The sequence below is a fragment of the Polypterus senegalus genome, chromosome 10, assembly GCF_016835505.1.
Source record: "Polypterus senegalus isolate Bchr_013 chromosome 10, ASM1683550v1, whole genome shotgun sequence".
Taxonomy (NCBI): Eukaryota; Metazoa; Chordata; class Cladistia; order Polypteriformes; family Polypteridae; genus Polypterus; species Polypterus senegalus.
Genome location: NC_053163.1, coordinates 7,627,167 through 7,639,264, shown reverse-complemented (window position 1 = coordinate 7,639,264; position 12,098 = coordinate 7,627,167). Strand labels below are relative to the sequence as shown.

General features: G+C 44.0%; 1 protein-coding gene across 1 annotated transcript; it reads right to left on the bottom strand.

Moving 5' to 3' along the window:
- Positions 1-2,903: 2,903 nt before the first annotated feature.
- On the bottom strand, positions 2,904-10,244 carry LOC120536652 (gap junction beta-2 protein-like). The gene is made up of 2 exons (XM_039765080.1): positions 10,055-10,244; positions 2,904-4,367 (listed from the first exon to the last, which is right to left on the bottom strand). The coding sequence occupies exon 2, from the start codon at positions 4,352-4,354 to the stop codon at positions 3,620-3,622; it is 735 nt and encodes a 244-aa protein (XP_039621014.1). The 5' UTR covers positions 4,355-4,367; positions 10,055-10,244; the 3' UTR covers positions 2,904-3,619.
- Between the last annotated feature and the right edge of the window lie 1,854 nt (positions 10,245-12,098).

Here is a 12,098-nt window from a genome sequence, read left to right as displayed (position 1 = left end):
TTCCTTTCTTCCTTTCTCTGAAAACGAACTGAATCGTGTCATTTTGAACATGTTCTGCATTGTTCAGTGCAGAATTTTCCTTCATTTTAAAACCATTCAGAGGAGCCAACACTAAAAGAGAGGAACAAAGAAACGCTTAGATGGCACAATGTGACAAGCAGGAAAAGGGACGGCCGCCTCTGAGCCTGAGCGTGTCAGATTAGGATGAAGTTCTCCTTTTCAAGGGGCAACCTGGAGACCAGCATTTCAGTGCACAGCTGTGCCAGCCTCACTGGAAGGTAGAGATGTCCAAAAAAATATTTTAATTAAAGCTTGAACAAAGGATTTTCGATTACAAGACAAAATGAGAGACGCTTCATGAGAGGAAATGAAGGAAAAATGGATGCCGAAATGGACACAGGGTATGTGATGTGACAGCTCACTAAGCAGAGTACAGGCCACATCCCCTGGTTAGGTGAGAAAAGTACTGTAAATGTATTCAGTGTACAGGCAGCATATACAGTGCATTTACATATATACTACAACCACTAGGGGGAGCACCAAACCACACAGCCAGTAATCCAGCCAACAGTATATGAATAAATTAAAGGGTTTTTATTCCTGAAGCACCTTTCAATGAACACATCTTCAATAATCAGCCACAATTATACAATTAACCAATTAAAAATCACGACATCACTGTCTTACGTCGTAGGGACGGTCTCTGTGTGTGTGTGTGGATGTGAATTCTGACAACCAATGAATGCTCATCCAAAAGGACAATGCATATAATGCAGTGTGGCAGGAGGCTGGGGGGCAGACCCTGCCAGGATGCCTGGAAAGGGGTCTATACATCCACCAGGCTACGAGGGGGCAGCCGCCCTGGAGAGCAAGGGGACCACGGGGAAGTAGCAGGGAGGCGCCAACCTGTGGGTGCCCATGGCTACAGCCAAGGGGCGCCCCAAGCCTCATAACGCCCGGGAGAACGACACTTCCACCACACCTGGGAAGGTGGAGGAAGGACCTTCCAGCAACGCCCAGAGTACTTCCGGGTGCTCATGCGGCAATTCCACCACACCAGGAAGTGTCACTGGAAGAACGTCAGCAAGCACCTGGAGCACGTCCGGGTGACTATAAAGGGGGCCGCCTTCCTATAGTCAGGGAGCTGGAGCAGGATGAAGCTCCAGTGACAGGAGGAAGAAAGGCGGCCCACAGACATTGGGAGAGGCCCGTGTTGGGAGTGATTGGTGCGGGAGCACAGTGTGCTGTGTGGACTTTATTATAATAATAAACATGTGCTTTATAAAGGTGCTGGTGTTTGTCTCATGGTGTTCGGACCAGCTCTCACAGCTGTGACAAGAAATAAGGAATGTAACTCACAAATAGAAGTTCAACTGTCTGATGTTTGATACTTTATGTACTACAACAGAATGGAAAATAAGATTAAAAAAAGGCCTAAGATTACATCTGAACTTGTTATACCTGTAAGCCTTTTGCATGGACCTGGACTCCATGAGGCAGCACATTATTTGCTTTCAGAATAAGTGAAGACAATGTGATTCCTGATATATGTTACTAATTTAATCTAATTTGACATTCTCTGTGATTTCTCATCATGTAACCTACCACACCCCAGTGATGAGATCAGCAGCTCCAATCGCCAAGGCTGACATCCCCAGGAAGTGGGCGTCATGTCATGCGATGTCTGCTAAAGAGAGCAGAAGACAGTTCAACTTATTCAGAGCTCACTTTCCATACTGAGTTGGCCAAATCTCAGAAACAGACCATCCCGAGAGTCTAAAGCTAAAAGAGTAATTGAACCAAAGCACAAATTATTTGAAAAGTATAATAGGCAACATGTTTGGGAAAGAGAGAGGAGATACAGTAGGACAGGGCTGTGTGATACCTGAGAGGTGTGTTCAATAAGTGCACCTTCTTAAAGTCTCTTTGGTTTATTTTAAAATAGTTGTTGCACACCAGAGGTCGCCATTTAAACAATGTTTGGAAGAAGTTTACATACTGGATACATAAAAGCGTAACAGAACCAGGTAAAGGCCACAGAAGAGCACGGGTCATTTGAAAAATCCAAACAAACATCTAAGTTAGAGAGTCTGGGACCCCCTGTATATGAGGCTTACCCTGAGGAAGAAAATTTCTATGACGGCCTCACTTCTGACTTTTTAGATACACAAACCTCATTTCAGCTACCACATACACATTTTGGAGAGTAGTATCGAAAGCAAAGGAATCCCATGAAGGTGCGGGCAAGTCTCAAATTGCACTGAGGAATTCTACACCCTGAGGTGAATGAGCTGAGCTCATCTTCTCCACACCTTCTGTCTTAATGTTCTCACCCTGGGGCTCGGTGATCCATTCCACTTCTCCTGTCAATGTCCTGACCACAAAGATGAGTGCAGTGCTCTCCCGAAACAGGTAACACATTTAGCATTTTAAGTTTTCATTAATTAATCCAGTGAGGTAAATGACTAAAGCTGGTAGAACAAGCTTTGAAGGTACAGTGCAGGTGGACGCCTAGAATCATCTCCAATGTTCTTTTCTGACCAATTTGCCTGATTAGGTTTTAACTGCCAGTGAAAGCTCATGGTAGGTCTTTTATGGAAAAACTTGAAGACATGTTACAGTTTTTTAGTTTTAATATGATATGTCAACTACGGCATTCTCTGTAGAATAAGCTTCCAAAAATATTGGCTGTTGTTTCACCTCCAATTGTCCTTTGCTGACCCTGAAGAAACACTTTAGCTACCCATTTTATTTTACTTATAAAAAATTGAAAGGATCTTGAACATCTCAGAAAGACCTTGGCCATCTTAATGGATACTTAATGGAATTTCACTCATCAGGTCAGGTCAGGTTGGGGATCCTGCACTGTTTTAGCGCGTTGCTGCACCCACCACATGACGAAACAGTTCAGGATCCTGGTCGGCAGCCCCCCAGGCAGACACAAGGTCTAGTCCCACCATCTGCCACAGCCAGGTGTTAGCGTGGGCATCCCGTTGGCCTAGTTCATCTGTTGGGTTCCTCAACAATTCACCCTCGGGTGAATCGCGCCACATGGCCGTAGTGCCATAACTGACACTTCCTCACAATGCAGGTCATGTGCCTCATTCAGGACTCCATACGCAGCACAAAATCAAACCAACGGTACCCAAGGATTCTCCGAAGAGACACACATAAATGAATCCAGTCATCGTCTCAAGTCACTGGAAAACCATATAGCAAGACAGGATGCACCAGGACTCTAAAGACTTGGACCTTCTTCATTTTGTACAGATATCAGGAGTGCCACACACCCCTTTCCAGTGACCTCATGACCCCCCATCTACTCCTTCATCCAGCATAAATTAATGGTAGGTCAGATGGACCTCACAGGTTCTACGTTTTCTCATAAACTTCACTTTCTTATGTGATGGTCATCACAGGAGAAGGGTTTTTACCTGCCACTGATTGGATGACCAACGGGATGGTGGCTGTCATGTTAATCAGTTTCTCTTTGGCTACTGTACTTCCGAATTTGAATAATTGTGACTGAATCTGTAAACTGCTATGACCACCACATAACCTGCACTCCTCTGGGCTTTGCATGTTTCCTTTGATTCTGAAAATTCAAAACTTTCTATGTTTAAACTGGACTTGCTGACCTGCTTCTCCCTAAAATCATGTAGTGACACACAGAATAGAGAAAGAACACCACATTGGTGAGAAGTATCATGCCAGAGATAAAGACAAGTGTGTAGATGGACATTTGCTTCTCAGGACTAGCTCGAACAATACAGATGTACGGTCCTGGGCACAGCTCTGTTTGGCACAGAAAAGGCTGTCCATCCACCTTGGGCAGCTGCCAGAAGATCAGGATAGCGAGGAAAACTGCCTCAATGGCAATCCTTAGGAAAACGGTCATAAGGTAGAGGCAGAGGACAGTCTTCCTTTTGTGGAAATCGATCATCATATCTTTGTTGGCCAGGTCATGGCCTTTGACCCCTGTGATAGTAATGTGAACGTCCAGATCTTCGGTGGGGTCCTTCCTCAGTCGCTTTTTGATTAGGTTGTGCCGCAACTGGGAGGCAAAGAGCTCCATGAGGAGGACCGAGATGGCAAAGAGGACGTAGGTGAAGTTCCACAGACTGACCATAGGCAAGTTAAAGTGCTGGTTGAAACAGGATTTGTGGCAAAAGTCTGTGTAGGTCACGTTACAGCTAAAATCTGAATCCAGCTTCCCCCAGGGCATCTCCGAAATGTAGAGAGTAACCAAGCGTAAGGTTAGAAATCCAAACCATAGTGTCCGACCTGTGTAGTCAGTGGAGGCCTCGACAGCAGTTCTGAGGATTGGGATCAAGCCTGTCACAATCGCTGCCATCGTTCTTCTCTACCTGTGAAAGGAATACATAATTTTGGAATGAGATAAAGAACTAAGATAGCCGGCCTCAGGTCAGGCTAGAGTGGACTGGCACAGGTTTATATTGGCACCTAGCATTGGGTAGGAAGGCAGATAAGCAGGTATGTAGGTAGGTAGGTAGGTAGGCAGATCTTATTACCCGAAAGGGAAACTTGCAGACCCATATCACTCAAGCTCCAGCTCCAATTTACCATTTCTGCTGCTCTACCTTAGTGGACAAGAGCATTAAATGATATTTCATGCAGATAGTTTTGCAGAGAGGGGTGCAAATGTGAGAGGACAAATCTCATTTATACCAAAGGAAGAAACTGGTGAGAGCTAAACTGGTATCGTAATCATGGGGAATGTTAGGGTTCAGACAGAGTCCTATTCCCATGTCCAGTGTGTTAATTTTTTGTTTGATCTCTTGATTGCTTTTCATTATTCTTTTCAAAATATTATTGATTTTGTTTTTGATTGTTATGTTATAGATATAATTATGTTTCATATTAAACTTTGCCTGTCCCTTTAAATTTTTAAGTATTTAAAAATTTCATTCACCCTGTTAGAGGTATTGATTACAGATATGTTTTCTGTGTTGTTATTCTCCTCCTTGCATTTACTGAAGACACTCAAATATTAACAGCATCATTACTTTGTTTTTAAGGATGACACCATTTGTTTATTTGTTGCCTCAGTGACGATTTGGAGTTGTCGCACTATGTGATGTCATCGAGGCAGCAGCATTAATGGTCACTCCCAATGGTTTTTCGCTATCCGAGATTTCGGATATAGAAAGTTTTTTTTTGCTTTTGTGTGTTCTCCCAGAGATATTGAAGAACTTTAATTAAAATGATTAGGACATTGGTTCTCAAATTGTGAGGCGGGGCTGGGGCTTTTGCGGGGGCTTTTGTGGGGGTGCGCGAAGATGTGAAAAAATATGAAAAATACATCTATTGAAACCAAAACAAATTAACTTAAACTACATTCTGATACTAGAAAATAAATTTAGAGTTAGATAAATGTCGATCAAAGTTAAGTAGGTATAATAAAATATGCATCTATGATTATCATTAATTAAAAAAGAACAAATTGGTATTAGTGGGCTCCTTTTAAAAAAACGTTAGGGGGGCGCGATTAAAACTGTTATGAAAACTCGGGTCGCAAATACATAAAGGTTGAGAAACTCTGGATTAGGAGATGCAAGTGGTCAGAAAATGAAGCATTGGTCGTTACCATAAAAACAATTAGAAAATAATCATATCTATCAAAAATCAGACCACAATACCAAAAAGAAGTTTGGCAACCAGGAAAAGATTTATCACTAAGATTCACACACCAAGCGTTAATGTTATCCAAACTAGGAGAAATACATGCTCTCTGGTTTCGTACCACAGTCCAAAGACATGCATGTTAGGTGGATTGTTGAAGCTAAATTGGCTCCTGATGTGTGTGCGTGTGTATGTGTCCACCCTGAGATAGACTGTTGCCATGTCCAATGGATTGTTCCTGCCTTCTACCTGATGCTTGCTGGGATAGGCTACATCTGCCACGTGAACCTTCTCCGGATAACCAGGTTTTAAAATATGGATGAATGAATGTACTGGGAGAGACTGGAGTGAGGCATGGAGAGTGTTGGGCTTAGCCAACACCATTAGAGATATGGGTGAAAAAAGAGGAAAATTAGACTAGGCTAACATCATCAGGGGTACGGCTAAAGTAGGAAGAAAACTGGAACAGGATAATCCTGGTGGAGACTGGCGTAATTCATGGAAAAAGTAGAGGCTGGAAAGAGACCTGAAGAAAACTGGACTGGGTTAACACCATTACTGAAAGGGGCATAGTATAAGTGGGCCCAGGGTGAAGATTGGAGTGAGGCCTGGAGCAATTAGGAGTGGGCAAATTCTCTTAGAGACTGTGATGAGGTTAGCAGAAAATGGGACTGGGATTACACCATTAGGGGTGAAGTAGGAAGAAAATGGGGCCAGCTTAATCCTGGTAGGGACTGGACTGGGATATGGAGAAAATTGGACTTAACAACATTACAAGTATTGGTGATAAATGATCTGGGCTGGGCCGATGTTAGGGGTGAGGCCTGAAGCAATTAGGAGTGGGCTAATATTGTTAGAGGCTGCGGTGAGGTATAAAGAAGATGGGACTGAGCTAACACTGTTAAAGACAGAGCTGATACAGGAAAACATTGGGCTGGGATAGCACCATCAGAGATGGGGCAAACTAGAAGAAAATGGAGCCAGGATTATCCTGGTTGAGATTGGAATGAGATATGGAGAAAATTGAACTGGGGCTAATCCCAGCAGAAGCCAGAGTGAACCATGAAGACAATTAAACTGGGCTCACACCATTACACAGAGGGATGAAGTATAAAATGAACTGGGCTGGCCTAAAGATTGAAATGAGGCCTGGAGCAATTAGTGATGGGAGAATTCTCTAAGAGACTGCGATGAAGTATGAAGAAAATGGAATTGGGTTATCACCACTAGAGATAAGTCTGAAGTAGGAAGAAAACTGGGACAGGATAGTCCTGGTAGAGACTGGAGTGAACCATGAACAAAAATGGACTTGACTAGCACCTTTACAGATACAGGGAACTGGACTGGACTAGAGCTTGGACTGAAGCATGGATTCTTTAGGAGTGGCTAATTCTGTTAGAGACGAAGAACACAAGGCAGAGAAAATCCTAGCAGTGATCTTTAGGCAGAATATATTGGTCTAGTTCTGATGGAGACTACAGTGAGTAGTAAAGTTGTAACGGTTGTCTTAGATATTTGTGGGTGTCACTGGCAGTTTGCACCTTTCCCCATTCCTGTTAATGTTTAAGGCCGTCCAATGGTACATGGGGAGGGGAGCACATGACTCGGAGGGGCAAACAAACTGTATGGGGAGGAGCCAAACTTATGTAAATGTGGGTCGGGAAAAAAGTGAAGGGGGAGAAGGGAGCGCAGAGCCAAAGGAAAAGGAGACAAGAGGGAAATCTACTCAACTCGTGGAAAAACGTCCAGTGAACCCGGGTTCATTTCTGTCAGAATCGTTTTTCCTTTTTTTATGAACATGGTGAAGCCATTTGGGAGAGGACCTGATGGGCCAGCATAAGGGACCGAGTAGCAGTAAAGTTTCCCAGAACAGGGGGTACGACTCGGCGGATCGCTCGCCATCACAGGCTGTAAATAATTATGTTTAACAGTGAGTATTTAAAGGACACTGGTTTTCATTCATTTGTTTTTCACATTTGTATATTAGAGGTGTACATTGTTAATTGTTTTGTTTCGTGATTCGTGTCAGGGGGGAAGCGCTGCAGTGCGGTATTATGTATATAGGGGCTTGTTTGTTGTATCCAATGCCTCATTTTACAGGACAATAACAATTCTTTTATAACTCCGCTTTGCATTCACTGGTGTGTTTCTGTACTAGTGATGGTGTATTAGGGAAGTAGTGTTGGTCGCTCGCTCCCCGGATCATTTCTTTCTTTTTTTTTTCTTTCTCTTTGCTGCCACTCTAACACATATTATAATCGTGCCAGCTCAGGGTGCGGTACAAAGTCAACGGGACTGCGATTAACCAATATGGGCTGGAGTGAGGATTGTGGAGTACCGGACACTTCCAAAACAAGTACTCACCAGTGTAAGATATAAGTGGAAGACTATACACTTTTTAATGAGCTGAACATTAGGAGATTAGAAAAAGCTATGACCTATCAGGCTGGGGTACTACCAGCATAGTCTGACCAGTAAGGAGAGGAAGAGGAGGAGTAGGACTGTTCAAAATCTTAAACAGAATGGTGTGAAGAACATGAGAGTGGGCTAATCTCATCAGAGATTGGGGAGAAGGAGGAAGAAAATTATGCCCGGGGTAGGACTGGAGTGAGATGCAGAGAATATTGTACTGGGCAAGGTGGTTGGTGGAGCAGTGGTAGCTACCGCAGATGCTACCTGTGAGGAATTTTTCCCATGTCCTTACAGGCTTCCTCTGGGTGGTCTGTTTTCTTCTCACAGTCCAAAGACACACAGGTTAGTTTGATTGCCGATTCTTAATTCACCCCTGATGTGTGTGTGTTCCCCCTGCGATTGGCTGGCACCCTTTTCAAAGATTACACTTGACATTTGATGGGATAGGCACCAACTTCCTATGGGGCTAATCCACTGAGTTAAAACTCAACGTTCAGCTCCTGGAGGGTTGCAGTGGCTGCTGGTTAAAAGGCCATGTGAGGAATTGAAAGAAAAGTTGGATCGATGAGACTACGGACTGCTGAGCGAGGCCATCAACAGTAGAAAGTGGTGTGAGAAGAGACATAGAAGAACTGAGACTGGAGGGACTTACTAGAAGTCTGGAGTGACGGCTTCCTATGTCAGAGTTTTAAGGTATAAAGGGAACGAGTTAAAGCTGTTCTTCTACTTCTGCTTCTTGTTATTGGAGTATACAGCAGATCATTATACTAGCAGTAACACTTTCCAGGAAATTGTAAAGATGAAATGAGGTGTGCAGACTTTATAATGGAGGGCTCAATGGCACGGATTCTGCTCTTTGACAAACTCTGTTTTCAATACCAGGAAACACAAATACCAAGAGGGCTGAATGCGAGGTCCAGGTTCACCAAATGTATTCAGCAGCTTCATTTAAGGCCACTGCTGCAGCCATTTGAAGTACAGTATGTGCCAGACAGTTGTGAGGCCCTTGTGTTTCAGCTTTTTTTGTATATTATTTACTTGTTCCTTCATTTGCATTCACGACTAAGAGAAAGGCCCTTGTGCTTCTGGAGTGAAAGCTCAGTCTCCGTGTGCCATGCGGGCAGAAACGGGTGGCCCTGTCTGCAGGGAGTGGCGGCTTTACACTTATTTTGTTTAAGACAAGGCTGCTGCCAAATGAGACCACGGGGACGGAGACAGTCAGTAAATAAAATGCCTCTAAGAAGACTAACAGGTCTCCTGTGTCTAGTCATGCAGACACTTCCGTGTTTAACCATTTCCCTTTTCCATCAGTACTACTTTGAACATCACCAGCCAATAAATGTTATTTTCTTTGAGATGTCACATTACAGAAGAATGGAAATTAGGCAAGACAAGATAATGAAAGTGAAGAATAGTAGAAACAAAAGTCATTGGTTTCATTCATCACTTGCAGCAAAACACCAACAGGTGAGCAGCTAAGTGGCATTTTCATGGAGTTCATACCGGGGGCTCATCCTGGTCAATAAGAACATTGTATCTGAATTCCAGGAGACTGCACGGGGATTCTATCAGTAAACTCTTAATTAATTTTCCCAGAAACCCAAACTGGCACTCCATAACTGAGAATAGCTTCCATTCATCTCCTATTGGATCTTTTCTGGTTCCCATTCTCTAACCCGTACAGGCCTCGCCTCGACATATTATCCCCTGTAACCTGACATTTGACGTTTCTCCCTAACAGTTCTTCCTCTCCATTCTTTCCAAGCACTAGCCGTTCCCGGATTCTTTCCGCTTTTCCCTTAAATTCTCAACCCACCAATCCACTCCATTTCATCGACAGGAATTCCACACAATTCTGTAAATCACATTTCCTTTCTCATTAGCGTTCACTCGCTGAGACATACTTGCACACCGGGGAGCAGCCGTTTCTTCACAACCACGTCATGCCACTTAACTCCCTTCCCACTGTGGAAACAGGCAAGTCTAAGCAAATCCTTACCTTGCCCTCCTGGTGCAACTTGTCAGAGATTTGTCCTTCTTAGTCTGTCTCCTCTTCTCCCCGTTGTACCATTCTGACAGGAATCGCGTATTCAGATACCTGTAGACTGGCACAGGCGAGTGCGAGAAGGAGCTGAGAAGCTGGGCTACAGGAGGGTAGAAGAGGTGTCGCCTTCCTAGTTGTGGTCAGAGTAGACATACCTGTTTGACAGGTAAAAGAGGCAAGTGTTGTTCCAACGGAGCTCCTCCCTGGCCTATCAGATTGCAGAGTCTTTTGTGCTCCAATCAGCGTTCAGACAGTCTGGTGTTTAAGTGACTAAGTGACGCCTCTAGTCAAATTTCTATGCTAGCTGCTCTACTGTATGCTCAGATGTGATGCCCAAGTGAGATTGAATCATTCAGGATGAGATATCTTCAAGTCACTTAAAGCGGCAGCCGCTCTACTCCTGGGCTCTTGCACGCCTCATACAGCTTAGTTGCTGAGTAGATGGGTCCAGTCAGTGTGCTTTACGACCGATCTCCATCTCCATGCCTATAAAGACACTCCTTGTGCAAACCATCTGAGTAAATTTACATTTAAATCAGTTTGTGAGGCTAAAGGACTGAGAGACCAACACTGGAGCACCACATGAACAGGCCTGTCTGCTTTTCTCTTCACTCTGTACACCAGGCCCGCCACCAGTGGGGGACAAACGGGACTCTGGTCCGGGACCCTAACGGAAGGGGGCCCCTTCACGCTTGATTTCTTTATGCTGATGTGCGCGTAGATATATATTCGGACAATTATTCAAGTTACATGTAACAGAAAAGTTAAATCATTAAGCTTACAACAATACAAGTGAGTGTTTTAATAGCCGCACACTCCACGCAAGTAGATATCGTGCTCGTGTCGTGTGAAGAACGCTTGTCAAAGGGGGCCGGCAGCGGCACGCTTCTCAAAGACAAAGGAGAGCCGACGTCGACGTCCTTGAGCTTGACGTTGAGTCGTATGTTTGTTGTACAGGGTACGTGGATAATGGATTGACTTCGCCGCTGTAATTGAATACTTCCGTTTCACACACACAGGAGCTGTTCTGTCTCAGACAACAGCGATACTTTTGTGCACTATCGTGGATGTTGACGTGTATGGTGTAGCAGAAGTCCGTCTCCGTAGTTTGATAATTCATTCGCTTGGGTGTTTATTGTTGCTTTTAAAGCAGTGACGAGTGTGCGTTGGTTTTGTGTGAATCACTAAAGATTCTGGATCACCCGGATTTTTTAAAAATTTCGAAATTTGATACAGCAAGTTATCATACTGATTGTACACCATGTAGATAACCCTAACCGTTAGTATATATTAAAATGTTCAGATGTTACTCCTATTCATTGCATTGGTATAATTGTACCGTTACACGTTAGATAATACATAGGCCTATCTCATTAATGTATTGTTTCAATTCTGCTACGAGCTTCCGTTAGCACTGGCTTTCCTTCTTGCAGTCAAATTTTGATGTGCGAGAAGACTTAACTCATCAAGTATGGTATTCACAAATTCAGCATTGTCGCTGTCGGACAAACTACATTTCAATCATTTTGTATACGTATTTGAAGGTTTTGGTATGTGGGGACCCGGGGGAAGGCAGAGGGGCTCACACGTACCCATTTTATCGGGGCCCAAATATTTCTGGCGGCGGGCCAGTGTACACCTCCGACTATAAATATAACAGCAGGTCAGGTCTCTTTCCAGATATTCTCAGATGATTCTGCACTTACGGGGTAGATTGATAAAGGTGATGAGGCAAAGGAGGAGAGGAGTCAGGGGATGAACTTGGTTTCTTGGTGCAAAGAGAATTGTCAGCATCTTAATATCCACAAAGCCAAGGAACTGGTTACTGGTTTCCAATGCAATAAACAGCCTCTATGCCCTACTCTCTCTTCTGTTTCTTTTCCCGGTTTTCTGTGGTGGCGACCTGCGCCACCACCACCTAATCAGAGCACCATGATGTTCCTACATGGATGGATTAAAAGCCAGAAGTCCTCGTGACCATCATCATCAAGTCCCTCCA

What these genes read in the sequence shown, in the direction of transcription:
- LOC120536652 (XM_039765080.1), bottom strand. Translation starts at nt 4,354, where the DNA reads ATGGCAGCGATTGTGACAGGCTTGATCCCAATCCTCAGAACTGCTGTC.